General features: G+C 39.6%; 1 protein-coding gene across 1 annotated transcript in view; it reads left to right on the top strand.

Annotated features, from left to right (window-relative positions):
• Positions 1 to 21,992, top strand: part of LOC139367562 (multiple epidermal growth factor-like domains protein 6) — a 110,519-nt gene that overhangs the window by 75,083 nt on the left and 13,444 nt on the right. Inside the window, exons 22-23 of the mRNA XM_071105814.1 lie at positions 602 to 730; positions 21,682 to 21,810. Of these exons, the coding sequence (XP_070961915.1) occupies positions 602 to 730; positions 21,682 to 21,810 (258 nt within the window). The remainder of the gene's footprint in view (positions 1 to 601; positions 731 to 21,681; positions 21,811 to 21,992) is intronic.

Below are 21,992 nucleotides of genomic sequence, written 5' to 3'. Positions count from 1 at the left end.
CATCCGAAATCTGAACAACCCACCCCTCCTTTCCCTTTCGCGACCCTTTCTACCACTGATAAAATACATTATTGTGGAAACACTTATGTGTGCATGCATGCATTCATGCACACACTTCCGGGCATGTTTGTGAAAGAGAGTCCTGTGTGTGTGTGCACATGCATGTGTGCGTAGGTGACATAGAATGTATTATTTTGCCTCCAGTAACTCACAGATATAATTGGGAAGTACATTTGAAAAGTGGACTATACTTAACTGCTATTCAATACTCCACATTTGTACACTTCATTCCCTTACCTCCCCTGCAACAAGACCCATTAAGAAAGAGCATCCCTAATGCTAGGTAATGGTAGCATTTTTCCTCTTTCTAACCACTGCACTCAGAATCACTACCATTCTCCCTAACGTGTGCACTCATTCACTCCCCCTAAAGGAGTGAAAAGGAACAGACTTTTCATACAAAACAGATGATGCACTCCAATTCTCTACCCTACCCCTGAGGTGTGCACTCGACTTGTTTACTCCCCCTCATGTATTGAAACAAAACTGACTGATGTACGTATGAAATATGGTGAAATCTGTCTCCTGCTCCTGCTTTCAGAATGTCTAGAAGGCTTCTATGGGTCAGACTGCCTGCATCACTGCCTGTGTCAGAATGGTGGTGTGTGTGATCGTTTCTCCGGGGGATGCTCGTGCCCCAGCGGGTGGACCGGGGCGGCCTGCGAACTGGGTAAGTGATGGATCAACCAACAGGACCAAATGGGAAAGAAGGGGGGTTAGGAGATTTGCAATGAACTTAGTCCCTGTAACAAAGGTTAATGCAGTTATGCCGGATAACGTAGTACATTTTTACTGTATAGTGTCATAAAACTGGTTAATGTAATAACTTGACTGAGAACTTGACAGAGAACTTAGCCCCGATGTTTGACAACTTAATGTAATAACTTGACGGAGAACTTGACAGAGAACTTAGCCCCGGTGTTTGACAACTTAATGTAATAACTTGACGGAGAACTTGACAGAGAACTTAGCTCCGGTGTTTGACAACTTAATGTAATAAGTTATGGCGAGTAACAACATTTGTTATAAATTATACAATAACTTTAACAGATCATGTAATAATATACCATAATCACTGTCTTTATGATTCATTAAATTCATTTCAAGCATCATGGCTCTTCATGTCTTTGGGGCAGAAAAAATTGTGTTGGGCAGGTGTTAATATGATTTGGTGTGGAAGAGTCAAGAGAGTCTGGCAACACTGAATAGCTTCTGTTGAGATATTCCTTAGATGAAAAGTGGACAAAAATCGATACTGAATAACCTGGATTCAGGTTAAGGACTTTATTATCATTGCCTCAAGCGCATCAAATATGGGCTTGTGGGGCGGCAGGGTAGCCTAGTGGTTAGAGTGGACTAGTAACCGAAAGGTTGCAAGTTCAAATCCCCAAGCTGACAAGGTACAAATCTGTCGTTCTGCCCCTGAACAGGCAGTTAACCCACTGTTCCTAGGCCGTCATTGAAAATAAGAATTTGTTCTTAACTGACTTGCCTAGTTAAATAAAGGGAGAAAAAAAATTACAATAAAAAAATTTGCTGCATAACAAAAAACTATCTAGGCACAGAAGATGGATAATATTGATAACAATGCCTTATTGTTCATCATTTTGTAATGAGAGGACAATTATTTGATTATGAAAATTACATTTGCCCGTTTTGTAAATAACCTACAAAAATGAAAGGCAGCTTTGCAGATTTTTTATTTTTAATTTAACAAACTGCAAGGTGTAAAGGTTTTATATGCCGTACATAAAGTCTTCATACACACTAAATGCTTCACAAATCTTCACATTGAATAAAGGGTAAGGCTTTTTATCAGTAAGATGAATTTGTCGGTAAATCTTTTGGTATTAGGGAACTACTTCTCATAGACAGAGCAGTGGTAAGGCTTCTATCCAGGTTGTATCCGCTGGTGTACTTTTGAATGATATTGTCCAGCAAATCTAGCTCCTAAATCAGAGCAGTGGTAAGGCTTATCTCATGTGTGTATTTGCTTGTGAAATTTTACGTTTTTAGGATCAGAGAAACTCTTAACGGTGTCAGAGCAGTGGTAAGGCTTCTCTCCTCTATGTATTTGCTTGGGATGTTTTAAGACGCTCAATTGAGACTTCCCACAATCAGATTACTTCCCACAATCAGAGCAGGAATAGGGCTTCTCTCCAGAGTGTGTTTTCATGCGTCTTTCAAGATGTGATGAGAACTCTTCTCACAATGTGGGCAGTGGGGAGACCTCTTAGGTTTGTGAATTTCCTGGTTTTGCTCTTTGGATGCAGAAGCTGGTTGAACTTTGTCAGAGGCATAAGGTCGTTCTCCTGTGGGAATTAAAACAAAAGGATAAGCTGGATAAGCTGGAACAAGTGGCTAAGAATCTACTTATTTCACTGATTAATTAATAAAATCATATGTGTAACATGAGATCATTCTACCTCTCAATTTGAAAAGAGAGAGACTAATTTGTGGAAAATGTTAACCTCCTCTTACAATGAAAAATCAAAAGTCCCAGTCTTCTCTTCATCATCTCCCCCTTTTAATGTTGATGTTCAAATCCAGTGTTGGACTGCATTCTTTCAGATTCACTGATGCCACCTCTGGATCCTGGACCTGAAGATGTCTCTCCTGTGTGAATGACATCAGAATAGCGAGTCAGTTGGTGCTATATACAAATCAATGCTTTTAAGTAAGCTGTACATGACAAAAGGGAGATCAATACCAATCATATGTTGTCATTTCTTACCATGTTCAGTTAGCTAAACAATAATTTCACAAGACTTGATACTGTCTGAGTAAACTCCGGACATCCATACACTGAATAATACAAACAGTAGCATTGACAATGTTGATGCCAAACCATGCAGGTCTTTATGCTGTGAAATAACATCTCACACAATTGGTCACCTTGACAATTAAACCTTTAGTCTGTCCTAAAACTATGCCATGGAAAATCCAGTAGATGATGGTGTTCTGGGTTACACAATGAGAGATGAAAACTTGAGAACACCAAACAACTTTAGATGAAACTTGCTCTTACCATGGTCCAATACCCCAATCTTTTCCTCATCCACTTCATCTTTAATGTTAATATTCGAACCCGTTGTTTGACTGCAAAGGTTGCTTACATGTCTACTGATGTAGCACTCTCATGATTGCCTCTTGAGCACAACGTCTTCTTTCATCACTCAAATTTGTCAAGACAGAGACGACATGTTGTTCAAAATGGGCGCAATTCTTCTGCAATTCAGTTCTTTATGAAACGTCTAGTTCGTCAAACATGTTCTCCTGCAAGGCAGCTGAATCAATGACCTCGTCCTTCTGGCGTTTACTTTTGTGGCCTGAACGCTGCTCCTCTTCTTAATTTTTAATGATGACATTCAGCTCCAATGTTTTACTAGTCTTCCAGGTTCACTGATGCCGTCTCTGGAACCTGCTGTAAGCCTACACAAAGGGCCCCGTTGTCACAATCAGGACACATTGACGCTATAGGTCTGGTCTATGACTCAGTTCTCTTTATCTGCTTGCTAGAGCTAGATATAAAAGTCTCTAGATAGAATAAGTCCTAAATAGAAGTCTGAGTTCAACCTCCTGGTCTCCCCTGTGTGTGCCACTCTCCCTCCCATTGAACTGTATGAGTACATTTCAAAGAATAGCTACAATAAGTGCTGTGGGGCTTACACACACAAAAGGAAAGGTTGTGGAACTTGTGGTTGATGTGAGGCACTGCAGGTCAGTTCACAATGCTTACAACCTTAGCATTTATATCAAAACATCTATTTATATAATAAACTGGTTAATTGATTTACCACTGGTTTCAGTGCCACTTAAGAATGTAATGACCTGATTGTTGCCAGATAGGTCTGTTTCCTGCCTAATTGAGTGACTTTTTACATAATTGGTCTTGCAAAATGGTGTTGGGGGGGTGTTAATTTGATTGGGAGGGTAAGAGTCAAGAGAATCTGGCTACACTGAATAGCTTCTGTTGACATTTTAAATTAAGAGGACCAAAACCAGGGGGACTTTCCCACTGACTAAACTTGTTGCCCACGTTGCCTTCCACAGGTCACCAAATGTTAAACTTTTCTCTTTTAAGCACTATATCCTTACATTAGCCTTAAATATGATGTGGTCGAAGCCACAATCATTCTTCATATGTGTAGCATACTGTTAGCACCATAGAACAAACAAAATAATGCCCACTATTCAAACTATACAGAAGCTTCTCAACTAATATTGCACATAATATTGCACTCTTAAGTAATACAACCACCCAATTGTTCTCACAATAGAGAAAGGCAACTTAGAATTTTTTTCTAAACAAAGCTACAACTGAAAGTCTTCATATGCATTAGATGCTTCACAAATTATCACATTGAGAGTTGAGGTAAGGAGTTTTGCAAGTATGTTTTTTTGGTGAATTGTTAAGCTTTTATGAGAGAAGATCTTCCCGCAGTTAGAGCAGTGGCAAGACTTCTATCCAGTGTGCATCCGCAGGTGTACTTTTAACGGATCTTGTCTAGCAAATCTACGGCCACAATCACAGCAAAGGTAAGGCTTTGTGTTTTTGTTTGTAAAGTTTTTAGGCTCAGAGAAACTACTACTGCAGTCAGAGCAGTGGTAAGGCATTTCTCCTGTGTGTACTGCTTTTGGATTTTTTATTTTGTAGAATCAGAGAAACTCTTTCCACAGTCAAAACAGTGGTAAGGCTTTTCTCCAGTGTGTTTACGCTGGTGTACTTTTAATTGATATTTTCTAGTAAATTCAGCACCACAATCAGAGCATTGTTAAGGCTCTTCTCTTGTGTGTATTCGCTTGTGGGTTTTAACACTTTTAAATTTAGTGAAACTTGTGCCACAATCAGAGCAGTGGTAAGGCTTCTCTCCAATCTGTATCTGCTGGTGTACTGTTAACTTATATAATATATATATATAGTCTAGCAAATCTAGCTCCACAATCAGGGGATTGATGAGGCTTTTATCATGTGTATATTCACATGTTGTTTTTTAAGCTATACATTGTAGTGAAACTCTCCCCACAGTCAGAGTGGTAAGGTAAGGCTTCTCTCCTGTGTGCACTGATGGTTAATCTGATAACTTGATGGCTTTAGGAAACTCTTCTCACAATGTGGGAAGTGGTGAGACCTCTTCCTGCAGTTGCTCTTTGGATGGAGAATTCTCTGACTTGGTCAGAGGAGTTAGGTTGCTGTCCTGTGTGTATGACAACAACAAAGAGCAGCTGAAACATGTGCCTACGAATCAGAATCAATGACTAATGAATAAAATGTTTCACCCATCACAAATGTAGCGTGATAAACATTTACTTTGTTATTTGATAAGGAGATGATAATGTATTGAACTTGTCTCTCCTACATGGTCTTACCATGAGAAACAAAATCGCCAGTCTTCTCTTTCACATCCTCTTCATCTTTAATGATAACATTTTGACTGGGGTCTTCTAGCTTCACTTATGTCATCTCCGGATCCTGGACTTAAAGAAGTCTCTTCTGTGTGAATGACATCAGAATAGCAAGTCAGTTTGTGGTATAGATATCAGATCTTAATTTGACCAGTTCAGAACAGGAAAAATAATCCTGCAGCAACAGGAAATGTGAATAGTTATGTGGATAATAAGTAAAGGACATGTTTGTAAGGGTTGATACATTATTCGTTAGGCAAATCACATCTGAAAGTGGAAATGACAAACTTTAGAAGCCTTTTTAAACCTTGAATACAGTACAAGAAGAATTCTCACACAACAGTGTGATCAAATTCAAATCCAATACCTGTAAGAAGTAGGATCAAATTATTTTCACTTACCAAATCACTTACCATAACATGGATTATTAGTTACACACTCATTTCATAAAACATAAAATATTGTCTGAGTAAACTCCAGAGAGCCATACACTGACTGAAACAATATGGCATTGAGAATGTTGATACCAAACCACTCAAGTCTCCATGCCATGAAATAACCTATCTCACAGTGGGTAATCTCTCATGAACACCTTGACAATAAAACCTTGAGTCTGTCCTAAAACTAAGCCATGGAGAATCCAGTAGATGACGGGGTTCTGGGTGCCGAGGTTACACAATGAGAGATGATAACTTGAGAACACCAAACAACTTTAGATAAAACCTGCTCTTACGATGGTCCAATCGTTTCATCTTCCTTTTCATTTTTAATGTTGACATTGACTGTATAGATTGCTTTCGCTGTATTGCTTACACGTGTATTGATGTAGCTTGCGCATCCTCGTAATTTCCTCTTGTGCAGAACGTCTTCTTTCATCTCTCAAAGTTTTCAACATAGGCTATATTTCAACTAACTTAATTAATGCAATGGTAAATCTTAGCGCTGGCGGTAGGGCTATAGGTCCAGGGGTGTGTCAGATATATTGGAAATTATTGGCAGAGTAGCAGGCGGTGACTCGAAAGAGGTGGGTTTTGATAAATAAAACATTTGGAGGCTTGACCGCTCGCTGGCCAATCAGAACGTGCTCCATGGCTAGAAATGTGGTTGTTTCTAGTGTTGTATTTATCTTTTTGTATGTATTGCGTTTGCATTGTCATAAACTGCAATTTGAATGTTAGTCCATTATAGCCTTGTTTGTTAAATAGCCTACAGAAACAAAATAACTAAATGTGGGCCTATCCCATTTTTGCTAAATACATTGAACATGCTTGCAGTCCACATTGTTCTAAATAATTGCATGGCTTCAATATGGAAATATATTGTTAATAAACATAACATTCACACTGATGGGGCTAGGCCTACTATAAATGGCATAATGGCTGAGCCATGGATATGTCAAGCTTATTTGATAAGCAAAATTGCATGAACTGTTGAGGCCTAAAGAGAGTGAATATTTGTAATCAAATTCCAATCAAAACAACTTGTTTTAAATAGGCTATATAGTTTAAATAAAGTTACAGGCACCCTAATTGCTACCGTCGGCATATAATATTGGAGGGTTTTATGCACATACAAACTTTTCACAGATGCTGGACAAAGATCCAATATAAAGAGAATATCCATTGCTCCCAAATATAAATTTTTATAAACATAATGGAACCATCATACAGATTGCATTCCCACTGGGCACACACTGGTTGAATCAACGTTGTTTCCACTTCATTTCAAAGAAATTACATTGAACCAATGTGGAATAGACGTTGAATTGACCTCTGTTGCCCAGTGGGTTCACACTTTTCCAGAAATAGCAGACTTAAATTCCCTTGCATGCGAGCTGGACGTTCTCATCATTAAGCCAGGACGATGAATCATTCTAATACTTAAATCCTTTTTTACAATAACCATATTTCTAAAAGCTTGGGATCAGAATCATGATATCGTGAAATTGACATGAAAAAAGACACAACTAATTGCTATTGAACCAGCCTTCCTTATAGTCTAAAGTGCCTTCGGAAAGTATTCAGACAACTTGAGATTTTCCACATTGTGTTATGTTGGACTTATTCTAAAATGGATTAAACAAAAATAATCCTCAGAAATCTACACACAATTACCCCATAATGACATAGTGAAAACAGGTTTTAGAAATATTTGCTAAATTATTAAAACGAATGCTTACATGAGCATTCATACTCTTTGCTATGGGACTCAAAATTGATTGTTTCCATTGATCATCCTTGTTGTTTCTACAACTTGACTGGAGTCCACCTGTGGTAAATTCAAATGATTGTACATGATTTGGAAAGGCACACACCTGTCTATATAAGGTCCCACTGTTGACAGTGCATGAAAACCAAGCCATGAGGTCGAAGGAATTCTCCGTAGAGCTCCAAGACAGGATTGTGTCGAGGCACAGATCTGGGAAAGGGTACTAAAAACATTTCTGCAGCATTGAAGGTCCCCAAGAACACAGTGGCTTCCATCATTCTCTTTATTTATTTTTATTTAAAGTTTTATTACGTTTTCTTGTTTTTTCAATCAACCAACAAAACACATTCCACTTTTACAGATGTGGCAGACATAAATAATAAAATTAAATATCAAACAAACAAACTTGCAGCAGCACTGTCAGCCTTCCTATTACAAATTTCTAGCCTTAGCTGAGACAACGAGCAAATCATTCGTTTTTACAGCACCTTACACCCTGACTACACCACTCGCGTCGTGTGCGAGCTTTGCAAAAGAAATGTAAGAATCTATGTTATTCAATTATTGCACCCACACTGCTCGCACCCTTCAACGAGCGTCTGCGTTGCCAAGGGCTAAAATAGAAGTCAGTTCTATTTGGGACACAGATCGAGCTGCAAGTCCTGCCTCTCCCATCTCCTCATTGGTTTATAGAAGCAGGTACCCACGTGCCATGTCCTCATTGGTTACATCCATGTGGGTGATTGACCGGTTGTCGTGGTAATACTACGAAGTTTAGATGCCAATCACCATATAAGTTCAAAGATGAGAAAGCCTGGAAGGAGGAGAGATGACTAGAAACGATTCGGTTGACTGTTTTATGTGTGGAGTAGAGAACCTTGTGCATTTCAGGTAAAATAACAACCTAATGTTGATATCCCAGGACAAATTAGCTAGCAACAGCAAGCTAGCTAAATAGGACAAATTAGCTAGCAAGTGCAAGCTAACTAGCTAAATTGCCATAAATGTTTAATGCTTTTCGAACTGTCCCCAAATGAATGTCATTGGTTCAGAGTTTGTTTTGATATTTTAACCTGTGTGTCACGGTCGCGTTTGGTGTAGGGGGACAAAATACATTTATGCAGCCGGTTTGGGTTCCGTGTTGCACAACATGTTTCTGCTCATTTCCCTAATCACCCCATTCACTCTGTCCAATTTGAAATATAGTTGAGTAGTGGAGACCAGAGTCTGTCAAACTTGGGCTGTCTCTTGCGGAGGTCATAAGTGAGCTTTTCAAGAGGAAGAAAGTCAACAATATTGTATTAGTATTAGAAGCCCACAATAGAATAATACATTTCTTAGTAAAGTATGTAATAGTCATAAACACATTTTCTCTGTCAGGATCAAGAACAAAGTCCTGTTGGGCATTAAGAAGATAGATACACAGGGTCATATTAAACTATACATCTAGTATTTCCTGTGCAGCAGTAATGTATAGATTGCCAAAATCTTTCTACAACTCCAAAATACATGCATATAGGTTCCACTTTCAGAGGTACAAATTTTACTGTAAGGAGAAATGTCTGTATTCATTCTATGGAGTCTCACTGGGGTGTAATAATATGTGTACAACAATTTGTAATTAGATTCTTTCATTTTTACATAAGTAGAGGAGCAGTATACCCTGTCGCAAAAATCCGCCCATAACTCATCACTGATAGTCAGACCAAGGTCCTTTTTACAAATTAGTAAAGGAGGAGCCCCCTTTCTCAGAAAGGACTCTATAGATATGAGATTTTGCCTTTGATGGATTGTGCTGTAGCAAGAAGGGTCTCAACTGCATTCAGCTGAGCTCTAAACCTCCCCTTGGAAGTAAATTAGGAAATGACATGTCTAATTTGAAGATATTTTACAAAATTGGATCTTGGCACATTGAATTCACTGCAAAGCTCTTGAAAGGATTTCAGTGTAGTGGTTTTCTGATGAAACAGGTCTAAAAAAAGGTCCTGATCTCTAGAGGATGCCAAAGATGAAAGTTGGCATCACTCAGGGCTTTTGGCAATTCTGGGTTGCATACTATAGGCAAGTGAAAGCAATTTCTTACCGTCCCTCCATGCTAGTAGGGTGCTGTAAATCACAAAGGTTTTGGCTATGTTGCCCACTTCACTAAAGTTATTAATGAATATAATTGAGCTTAGGAGCAATGAACCATAGGATTGGGCTTCTATCTAAGTCCACATTGAGTCTTGTCTGTTTGTGATCCAGGTTAGCATGTTGCGGATTTGGGCAGACCAGTAGTACAATTGAAGGGAGGGAAGGGCAAGAACACCCTTAGATTCAGGTTTTGATAGAGGGGAGAACTTGATCCTAGGTTTTTTATTGCCCCATATACATTTGGTGATGCTTTGGTTAGTTGTTTTGAAAAAGGAAACTGGGAGATAGCATGGGAGCATCTGAAATAAATAGTTCAGTCTAGGGAGAACGTTCATACGGATAACATTAATTCTTCCTACTAAGCTAATGGGAGGGAGATCCAGGTTTGGAGATCGTTCTTGATTCGATCCAGGAGTGGTAGATAATTTTCCTTGAAAAGTCTATTCAGATCTGGTGTTACAAAGATCCCAAGGTATTGAAACCCCTGTGTCTTCCATTGGAACGGACAGAGTGTCTTCATAGAGCTGTTGCGTGTAAGATTGAGAGGGCAAACAGTGGATTTGTTCAAATGTATTTTATGTCCTGTACTGAGCAATTGAGTCTAAAATGGGAGGGATTTCTCAGGGTTGGATATGTAGAGCAAGACATCATCCACGTATAGCAAAATCTTGTGCTGCCTGCAGAAACACCCATAAAACTGGATTGCTCCTTGTCAACTCTGCCAAAGGCTCCGCCCCCAACAAATAGAGCACGGGGACAGCGAGCATCCTTGTCTTGTGCCACGTCCCAAAGGGAATCTATCAGAATTCAGACCAGTAGTAGTCACCATGGTATTTGGATGACAGTATAGGGACTTCATCCATTTAATAAAGTTTGGGCCCATATTGAACTTTTCTAAGACTGAGAACAGAAAGCTCCACTCCATCCTGTCGGACACCTTCTCAGCATCTGGTGAAGCCAGCAGGACAGAGGTCTTCTGTGCGTTTACTTGATCTATAATATCAAAAAGACGGCGAATGTTATCAAAAAAGTACTTGTCCAATTTGGTTCGCTCTTTTATTATTTTGGGAAGTAGAGTTTAGTCTTTTAGCGAGTAATTTGGTAATTATTTTTTTGTTGAAATCCAACAAGCTTATGGTCCGGAAGGACGAGCAACACTGTAATTGCGGGCTGTGAGAGCTCAGTTTTTGCAAAAAAATCATCAACCAGCCATTGGCATGAAAATAGGGCTAAACTGGGGCCAAAAAGTGTTGTAGAACTCTCTGGGAAATCCATCTGGGCCTGGGGACTTGTTAGGAATGGAGTTATGCATCCGAATGTTTTCTCTCAGAAGTATATAGTTTGCAGTAAAAATCATGAAAGTAACATTTATCTTATTTGGATCATATGTGACCTCATCATCTGCTGTTCGGAGAGCCATGATTTTACGCTCTGACTTCTCTTTCAATCTACTGGGCCTATTGCTATACGCGTGGTATTTTTGTTTAGTAAATACAACTTTTTTTTAATCTCCCGAGTATAGTGCAAGTTCAGTTTGGCTTTGGCTGCTTTAAGTTGACTCCAGGAGGCGCTGTCTGTGGGTTGTTTATGTACTTTTTCACAGCGTTACAGCTCCCTCTCAAGATCTAATCTGTGTGCTTCCATTGCTTTTTTTGTTAGAGGAAGCATATGCAATTAGATGACCTCTTAGTGTGGCTTTGGCAGTGTCCCACATTGTGGCCGGAGAAACAGGAGAATCTTTGTTGTCTTGTGTGTAGTTGTCTATCCATGTAGTAACCAATGTATGGAAAGCTTTGTTTGATAACATGGACGTGTTAAATTTTCAGCTCTTTGACCTCGGGATGGTCAAAGTGGAGGTGGACAAAGGTGATCTGAAAGTGCTATGGGTCCGACTGTAAAAATGTAAACTATTCGAGATGGACGTTAGAGTAGTATGTATAGTCCATAGATGAGATATTAGTCTCTCTCCAGATATCTATCAGTCCCATCTCTTTAGTAAGAGTTCAACATCAGATCTAGGGTTTGTTGTGGGGACTTTAGATGATTTTTCCAGGGTTGGGTTGAGGGTACAATTAAAATCTCCAGCCACCATGCCAAAGGAAACACGATGCTCATTGAACAGGGTTATCATTTTTGACATGAAAGCAGGAGTATCTGTGTTAGCGGCTTACAGTTGAAGTCGGACGTTTACATACACCTTAGCCAAATACATTTAAACTCAGTTTTTCACAATTCCTGACATTTAATCCTAGTAAAAATTCCCTGCCTTAGGTCAGTTAGGATCATCACTTTATTTTAAGAATGTGAAATGTCAGAATAATAGTAGAGAGAATTATTTATTTCAGCTTTTATTTCTTTCATCACATTCCCAGTGGGTCAGAAGTTTACATACACCCAATTAGTTTTTGGTAGCATTGCCTTTAAATTGTTTATAACTAGGGTCAACCATTTCAAGTAACCTTCCACAAGCTTCCCACAATAAGTTGTGTGAATTTTGGCCCATTCCTCCTGATAAAGCTGGTGTAACTGAGTCAGGTTTTTAGGCCTCCTTGTACGCACACACTTTTTTAGTTCTGCCCACAAATTTTCTATGGGATTGAGGTCAGGGCTTTGTGATGGCCATTCCAATACCTTGACTTTGTTGTCCTTAAGCCATTTTGCCACAACTTTGGAAGTATGCTTGGGGTCATTGTCCATTTGGAAGACACATTTGCGACCAAGCTTTAACTTCCTGACTGATGTCTTAAGATGTTGCTTCAATATATCCACATAATTTTCACTCCTTATGATGCCATATATTTTATGAAGTGCACCAGTCCCTCCTGCAGCAAAGCACCACCACAACATGATGCTACCACCCCCGTGCTTCACGGTTGGGATGGTGTTCTTCGGCTTGCAAGCCTCCCCTTTTTCCTCCAAACATAACGATGGTCATTATGGCCAAACAGTTCTATTTTTGTTTCATCAGACCAGAGGACATTTCTCCAAAATGTACAATCTTTGTCCCCATGTGCAATTGCACACCGTACTCTGGCTTTTTTCTGCTGATTTTGGAGCAGTGGTTTCTTCCTTGCTGAGCGGCCTTGTCGATATAGAACTAGTTTTACTGTGGATATAGATACTTTTGTACCTGTTTCCTCTAGCATCTTCAAAGGGTCCTTTGTTGTTGTTCTGGGATTGATTTGCACTTTTTTTTTTGATTTGCACATCTCTAGGAGACAGAACGTGTTTCCTTCCTGTGTGGTATGACGGCTGCGTGGTCCCATGGTGTTAATACTTGCGTACTATTGTTTGTACAGATGAATGTGGTACCTTCAGGCGTTTGGAAATTGCTTCCAATGATGAACCAGACTTGTGGATGTCTACAATTTTTTCTTAGGTCTTGGCTGATATTACCATGATGTCAAGCAAAGAGGCACTGAGTTTGAAGGTAGGCCTTGAAATACATCCACAGGCACACCTCCAATTGACTCAAATGATGTCAACTAGCCTTTCAGAAGCTTCTAAAGCCATGATATAATTTTCTGGCATTTTCCAAGCTGTTTAAAGGCACAGTCAACTTAGTGTATGTAAACGTCTGACCCGCTGGAATTGTGATACAGTGAATTATAAGTGAAATAATCTGTCTGTAAAAAATGGTTGGAAAAATGACTTGTGTCATGCACAAAGTATAAACTATAGTTTGTTAACAAGAAATGTGTGGAGTGGTTAAAAATAGTTTTAATGACTCCAACCTCAGTGTATGTAAACTTCCAACTTCAACTGTATTTAAGATGGTAATTGGTTGCCCACACAGTGACCCAGTTCTCAGAATAAATCGCCCCTCCGGATCAGATGTTTTTGTTAATTATCAATGGAACATGCTTATTTATAAGTATGGCTGTGCCTCTGCTGTTTGATTTGAAAGACAAGAAATACACCTTTCCCACCCAAGCTCTGCAGAGTATATCATGTTCGGCATCACAGAGGTGTGTCTCTTCTAATAGCACAATGTCTGCTTTTTCCTTTTTAAGAGTATATAGTATCTTTTTCCATTTGATTGCATGACCTAGACCATGGCAGTTCCATGTCAGTAGATTTAAGGTACTAGTTAAAGTCATCGGACAGTAATCAAACTCTAGTGCAAGTCATCTCTGGGTATAGGTGGATAATAGTTACAGCTGTGATCACATAAAATAAAAGTAAATTGTGTACATAAAAGAACATCGTCTGAACATCCCAGCCGAGTTCCCAAACAACTCAACATATCCTGTTGGATCTACTAACCCCACGCTCAGTCTCAATTCTGTGTTCTGAAAAATGGGAACAGTTAGCAACGCACAACGACGTTTCCCATTGTAATGGTGTTGATTTTCACCGCCTGTAGTACTCGTTCCTTGTTGGTGAATCTCAGGGAAAGTATGGTGATTGGGCGCAGTGGTTGTCTGGCTGCTGGTGTGGGCCTCAATGCTCAGAAGCCACTCCTCAGTAAAAAGCACATGACAGCCTGCTTGGAGTTTGCCAAAAGGCACCTACAGACTCTCAGATCATGAGAAACAAGATTCTCTTGTCTGATAAAACCAAGATTGAACTCTTTGGCCTGAATACTAAGCATCACGTCTTGAGGAAACCTGGCACCATCCCTACATTGAAGCATGGCGGTGGCAGCATCGTACTGTGGGGATATTTTTCGTCAGGGACTGGGAGACTAGTCAGGATCGAGGGAAAGATGAACGGGGCAAAGAACAGAGAGATCCATTATGAAAACATGCTCCAGAGTGATCAGGACCTCAGACTGGGGGCAAAGGTTCACCTTCTAACAGGACAACGACCCTATGCACACAGCCAAGACAATGCAGGAGTGGCTTCGGGACAAGTCCCTGAATGTCCTTGAGTGGCCCAGCCAATAATTTCAGGTCCAGTACCATCATTGGACAGAGGGTGTGAAAGATTCAGCAGACTGCTGGCATTACACATCTGGCTAAAATACTACTGTAGCTCTGCTGGAGTCACTTGTATTGAAACAGAAGATACTCTACAGGAATGATGGAGTCCATGCAAATCATCTGGGCTCCTGGACTTGCATTTCAAGGCTGTGTTGAAACAATGACTGGTAAATGATCCAAGACCAGCTCAGTTAATCCCTACCACCGTGACAATGAGTCGTCATAATGATGCATCAAACATACGTGATCTTAGAGGCATTGGCAAACACAATGTAAGTCATTTAATTGATGTACCCCTAATTGCACCGAATACATGTGTTTATCCTACAGCTATTGTATGCAGTAATCATGAGCCATTAAACCAGGGTTACACTGTTAGCACTGAGGCGGTGTGCACTAGTAGGAAGACCACTTTATGCAGCTCACCCTGCACTATCAGCTCTAATGTAAATAACATGAATAAGTCTACCTCTGATAAGCTTCCCAGTAAACCATTAAAAACAATCAAGCAACCCAGAAAAGTGCTAAAAATAGCCCATATTAACATATGTAGCCTGAAAAAAACAAGGTCCATGAAGTCAATAACTTGCTTGTAACAGATGACATTCATTTTCTCACCATCTCTGAAACTCACTTAGATAATACCTTTGATGATACAATGGTAGCAATACATGGTTATAACATCTACCGAAAAAACAGAAATGCCAACGTAGGCGGTGTTGCGGTCTATATTCAGAACCACATTCCTGTAAAGCTTAGAGACATCGAATGTGAAATACTGTTGAAGTAATATAGCTACAGGTTCATCTGCCTCACCTAAAGCCCATTATTGTGGGAAGCTCCTATAGGCTACCAAGTGCTAACAGTCAGTATCTGGATAATATGTGTGAAATGCTTGATAATGTATGTGATATCAACAGAAAAGTATATTTTCTGGGTGATTTAAATATTGACTGGCTATCATCAAGCTGTACACTCAAGAAAAAAATTAAAACTGTAACCAATGCCTGCTACCTGGATCAGGTTGCCAGTAAATCTACCAGGGTAGTTACAAACAGGACAGGAATTAAATAATCAACATGTATTGATCACATCTTTACTAACACTGCAGATATTTGATTTAAAACGGTATCCAAATCCATAGGATGTAGTGATCACAACATACTAGCCATGTCTAGGAAAACCAAAGTTCCAAAGGCTCGGCCTAATATAGTGTATAAGAGGTCATACAATAAGTTTTGAAGTGATTCATATGTTGATGATGTAAAGAATATTTGCTGGTCTGTGGTGTGTAGTGAGGAGCAACCGGCACTGCACTTATTTACGAAATGACTCATTCCAGTTACTAATAATCACCCACCCATTAAGAAAATGACGGTAAAAACTGTTAAATTCCCTTTGATCGATGAGGAATTGAAAAATTGTATGGTTTAGAGGGATGAGGCAAAAGGTATGGCAATTAAGTCTGGCAGCCCAACTGATTGGCAAACGTACTGCAAATTAAGGAATCAGGTGACTAAACTAATTAAAATAAAAAAATGAACTACACTATGAAACAAAGATAAATTATATACAGAATGATAGTAAAAAGCTTTGGGTCACCTTAAAGGATATTTTGGGAATATGAAGCCAACTCGGCTCCTTGAATCAGAGGGCTCATTCATCACAAAGTCCACTGATATTGCAAACTACTTTTAATGACTTTTTAATTGGCAAGGTAAGAAAACTTAGGGATGACATGCTAGCAACAAATGCTGACACTACACATCCAAGAATATCAGACCAAATTATGAAAGACAAGAATTGTACTTTTGAATTCCGTAAGTCAGTGTGGAAGAGGTGATTGTTGTCTATCAACAATGACAAGCCGCCGGGGTCTGACAATCTGGATGGAAAATTACTGAGGATAATAGCAGACGATATTGCCACTCCTATTTTCCACGTCTTCAATTTAAGCCTACTAGAGAGCGTGTGCCCTCAGGTCTGGAGGGAAGCTAAAGTCATTCCACTACCCAAGATAGTAAAGCCCCCTTTTACAGGCTCAAACAGCCTGTTACCAACCCTTAGTACACTTCTGGAAAAAATTGTGTTTGACCAGATACATTGCTATTTCACAATAAACAAATTGACAACAGAATTTCAGCATGCTTATAGGGAAGGACACTCAACAAGCACAGCACTTACACAAATGACTGATGATTGGCTGAGAGAAATTGATGACACAATAATTGTGTGGGCTGTCTTGTTAAACTTCAGTGCAGCTTTTGACATTATCGATCATAGTCTGCTGCTGGAAAAACGTATGTGTTATGGCTTCTATATTGTGAATAAAGAGTTACTTGTCTTACAGAACACAGAGGGTGTTCTTTAATGGAAGCCTCTCAAATATAATCCAGTTAGTATCAGGAATTATCAGGAAGAGTAGCTGTTGCTTTAAATACAAATACAAACATGATTAAACATCTCTGGAGAGACCTGAAAATAGCTGTGCAGCAACGCTCCCCATCCAACCTGACAGAGCTTGAGAGGATCTGCAGAGAAGAATGGGAGAAACTCCCCAAATACAGGTGTGCCAAGCTTCTAGCATCATACCCAAGAAGACTCAAGGCTGTAATCGCTGCCAAAGGTGCTTAAACAAAGTACAGAGTAAAGGGTCTGAATACTTATGTAAATATATTTCCATTTTTTTTTAAATAAATTAGCAAACATTTCTAAAAACCTCTTTTTGCTTTGACATTATAGGATATTGTGTGTAGATTGATGGAGGGATTTAAAAAAATAATAATTTAAGAATAAAGCTGTAACATAACAAAATGTGGAAAAAGTCAAGTGGTTTGAATACTTTCCAAAGGCAATTGTTACAGGATAATAAGTTCTAAATACAAGGGTCACCAGCATCATCTCATCTCTCATTTATTGAGGGGCATATGGACCTACCCGGATTTTTTTTTTACGCACAACCAAAATGGGAGCTGGCTAAAATAAGAAATAAAATAAACCAAAAAAATAAACCACTACTAGGCCTACACAAAATGGGATGTCTGCTCACTGTTTTGCTGCTCCCAAACATAATCTTTTAATAAAGCTTTGGTGATTAAGATTTATTTCAAAGCAGTCTCATGAGTCAAACCCTTTAATGATAGACATGGCTACTTGGTGAACGCATTGGGCAGGACAAGACAATTGTCTTCATTGAGGGGAGGCTAAATGCTTGGTTTTTAATCAAATGAAACCAAATGGAGAGAAAAAAATAATTTTGTCTATTTATTAATACGAGGGTTACTGGTACAAAAAAACACATTTCCTTTCTTGTTCCATGAGAACAAGGGCACCGCGTCACAGGTGTCGCTTCCACTCACAAAATCCATTCCATTACCAACCGTGTTACCAATAAGACCTGCTTTTCTTTAGTCTTAGATCTCCTGATATGCATGAAATGGTCACTTTTGAGCTTGTTTTCAAGGACACACCTCAAATATTGCCAGCCCCCCACCTCAGCCCAAGCGAACTGATATCAGACAGGTAAATTGCTGAACCTGGCGCATGGGGTAGAAAAACTGCCAGAGTGCAGGTTTTTACAAGCTAAAATTGCAAACTAATGTGCGTTTGGCACTTGCACCACCTTAGAAAATGCTGTTAAGCTGTTATGGAGCCTATTGGACATAGACTTGGTGCTCCGGTACCCCTTGTGGTGTGGTAGCAGAGAGAACAGCCTATGACTTGGGTGACTAGTGGCTTACAGCAGGATGGCTTATATAATGTCTTCATATGCACTAGATGTTTCACAAATTGCCTCATTTAGAGCAAAGGTAAGGCTTTTTACCAGTGTGTATTTGTTGGTGAACTTTTTACGTTTTTAGGATTAGAGAAACTTTTCCTGCACTCTGAGCAGTGGTAAGGAGTCTCTTCTGTATACACTCTCTGATGAACTGTTATAAATATGAGGCGTTGAAGCCTTAGGTGTCTGTCCTGTGTGAATTCGATGCTTGTGATTTTTTAACTTAGCCAATTGAGAGAATCTCTCGCGATGGTCAGAGCACTGGTAAGGCTTCTCTCCAGTATTTTTTTCACTGGTGTACTTTTAAATTAACTTGTCTAGCAAATCTATTTCCACAATCAGAGCAGTGGTAAGGATTATCTGCTGTGTATGTTAGCTTGTGATAATTAACAAACCCAATTGAGAGAAGCTCTTTCCACACTCAGAGCAGTGGGGAGGCTTCACTCCAGTGTGCACTCTCTGATGAGAGAACAGATTAATGGAAGTTGTGAAGCACTTCCCATAATCTGAGCAGGAGTAAAGCCAGTGTGTATTTGTTGGTGTACTCTTGAATTATATCGTCTAGCAAATCTACCTCCACAATCAGAGCAGGAGTAAGGCTTCTCTCCACTATGCATTTTCAAGTGTCCTCAAGATGCCATAAGAACTGGAAACTCTCACAACAAATGCAGTGAGACCTCTTAGCGCTGTGAGCTTCCGTGTGTTGCTCTTTGGATGGAGAAGCCGCCTCCACTTTGTCAGAGGAGTTAAGTGGCTCTCCTGTGTGAATAACAACAGAAAAAAGAGCAGCTGAAACACGTGGCAAAGAATCAACTTATTTCACTCCTAAATGATTCAAACAGTTGCATCTATCGCACATCGTACGAGTAGCATGAGATAAATGTACCTCTCTCATTGAATGGCAAGATAATAATTGTTTACTCCCTCATACGTGTTCTTACCAGGAGAAACTAAATTATCACTCTTCCCTTTCTCCTCCTCTTCATCACCTTCATCCTTTAATGATGACATTCAAGCCCAGTGTTTGACTGCAGTCTTCCAGCTTCTCTGATGCCACCTCTGGATCCTGGACCTGAAGATATCTCTCTCCTGTGTGAATGACATCTGAATAGCAAGTCAGTTGGTGTGATATACAAGTGCACTTACTGTAAGTGGGCTTTACATGACAAGGGAAGCGGGTTATTGGGGGAGGAAAAAGAAAGAGCTAAAAAAAAAACATATGTTGACATTTCTTCCCATCCCGATATGGTAATAAATGTAAACTACCGACTGCCATACAGTGAATAAAACAAGTATTGGCTTCGAGAAAGTTGATGTCAAATCACAAGTCTGTGACAGGAAATAGGTTACCAGCTCACACAATGACAGGTGGAACTGGAGAAAACCAAACTGCTCTCGATAAAACTTGCTCTTACCATGATCCAATCCTCCTATCTTCTCACTTTCCTCTTCATCTTTAATGTTGACATTCAGCCCCAGTGTTTGACTGCAGAGGTTGTTTTCAGTGTATTGCTCAGACGTGTACCAATATAACAATCTCAACATTTCCTCTTGTGCGTGACATCTTTCGACACTTAACATTTTCAAGAGAGAAGCTACATATTTTCCAAATTGGTCAAAATGATCAGATGATTCATTTCTTTCTGAAAAGTATAATACGTCGAACATCTTCCTCTACAAGGCACCATTTACATAAGTATTCACACCCAAGTCAATACTTTACAGAAGCAGCTTTCGCAGCTATTACAGCTGTGAGTCTTTCTGGGTAAAGGCCTCTCAAGCTTCCCAGCCAAAACAGTGGAAGAGTGCGTGCACAACATTGTTTCTAGAGGCAAGCCGGAGTCTACGCTCCTTCGACAGTGATTGGTCAACAGTACAGATTCTTCAACAAAGTCTTTGTTGTCATTCAACGAGAGACAACTCGTTTTCATTTTTTTTTATTCATTGAGGAATACTGCCCCAAACATCTTCGTTGGATGTAAAATTCTGCGACTAAAAATGTCAAAATGTATGACAGATTTCTTTAGTTATTTTAGATTTATCCTGATTATTTTGAGGAAGCGTATACTGGCTACGGTGTCTCAAAATGGACAAACAGTACCATTGTGAAGGCCTTTTAAGGGAGTATGCGAGCACACTCGTTCGGTTCGGCTAGGCGCCAGACAAACTGAAGCATGCTGAAGCCTTAATTTGAACTTCTACGGGATTGGTGTCCCTATACCGGGACGGTTGAGTTAACGTGCACTAATGTGATTAGCATGATCCTGTAAGTAACAGCAAACTTTCCAGGACATAGACATGTCTTATATGGGCAGAAAGCTTAAATTATTGTTAATCTAACTACACTGTCCAATTTAGAGTAGCTATTACAGTGAAAAAATACCATGCTATTGTTTGAGGAAAGTGCACAACAACAAAAAAAATGTATCACAGTGATAACAGTGATAACCAGTGATAACAAATCTCAATTGAACACATTTTAAATTCAGGCTGTAACCAAACAAAATGTGGAAAAGTCAAGGTGTATGAATACGTTCTGAAGGCAGTGTAACTCTAAACCCCTCTTCACCACACAGAAATGTATCAACTCTTCGACAGTTAAGTCTACAAAACAGGAATTTGGCTCGAAACGTCTGCCGTATACTACAGTAGAAAAGGAACATAACTATTGGTCGAACTTTCTTTTACTGCACAGAAATAAGTGTAATTAACTTTACTGAACAAAAATACAAATGCAACATGTAAAGTGTTGGTCCCATGTTTAATGAGCTGAAATAAAAGATCCCCGAAATGTTCTATACCACAAAAACCTTATGTCTCTCAAATTGTGTGCACAAATGTTTACATCCCTGTTAGTGAGCATTTCTCCTTTGGCAAGGTAATCCATCCCCCCGACAGGTGTAGCATATCAAGAAGCTGATTAAATAGCATAATCATTACACAGGTGCACCTTGTCCTGGGGACAAGGTGCAGTCCTTCTTGTCTTCCTGTCTCTCTTTCTCTAGTTCACTCTACCTATTTCTATATAATGTATGTTAACTCTGTGTAAACTCCTGTCTGTATTCTGTCTCTAAATGTTGTCTATCACTAGCAGTACCATATCACAAAGTTACATTTTGAGTATGTGTAAATGTACTTGGTGAATAAAGGTGATTCTGATTCTATCCCCAGAGTGTGCCCATGGCTGGTTTGGGGCGGACTGTGCTCAGCCCTGTGCGTGTCTGAACAGTGGTGTGTGTGACCGTCACAGTGGAGAGTGCAGCTGTGGCCCAGGCTGGGTAGGACAGCACTGTCAGACAGGTAAGGAACAAGAATCTTAACCATGTTGCCCTAAGACCTGTACTTTCTTGTACTCTGACCTGATTTACTGAGTTTGTATATGTGTCTTGTCAATGTTGTTGCATGTGTATTTATGTGATCAGGGTTGGGTTGTAACAGATTATATAAAAATCTGGATTACATAATCCCATTACAAAAATTAA

Source organism: Oncorhynchus clarkii, chromosome 16, assembly GCF_045791955.1.
Source record: "Oncorhynchus clarkii lewisi isolate Uvic-CL-2024 chromosome 16, UVic_Ocla_1.0, whole genome shotgun sequence".
Classification (NCBI taxonomy): Eukaryota; Metazoa; Chordata; class Actinopteri; order Salmoniformes; family Salmonidae; genus Oncorhynchus; species Oncorhynchus clarkii.
This window is presented reverse-complemented; position numbering and strand designations above follow the sequence as displayed.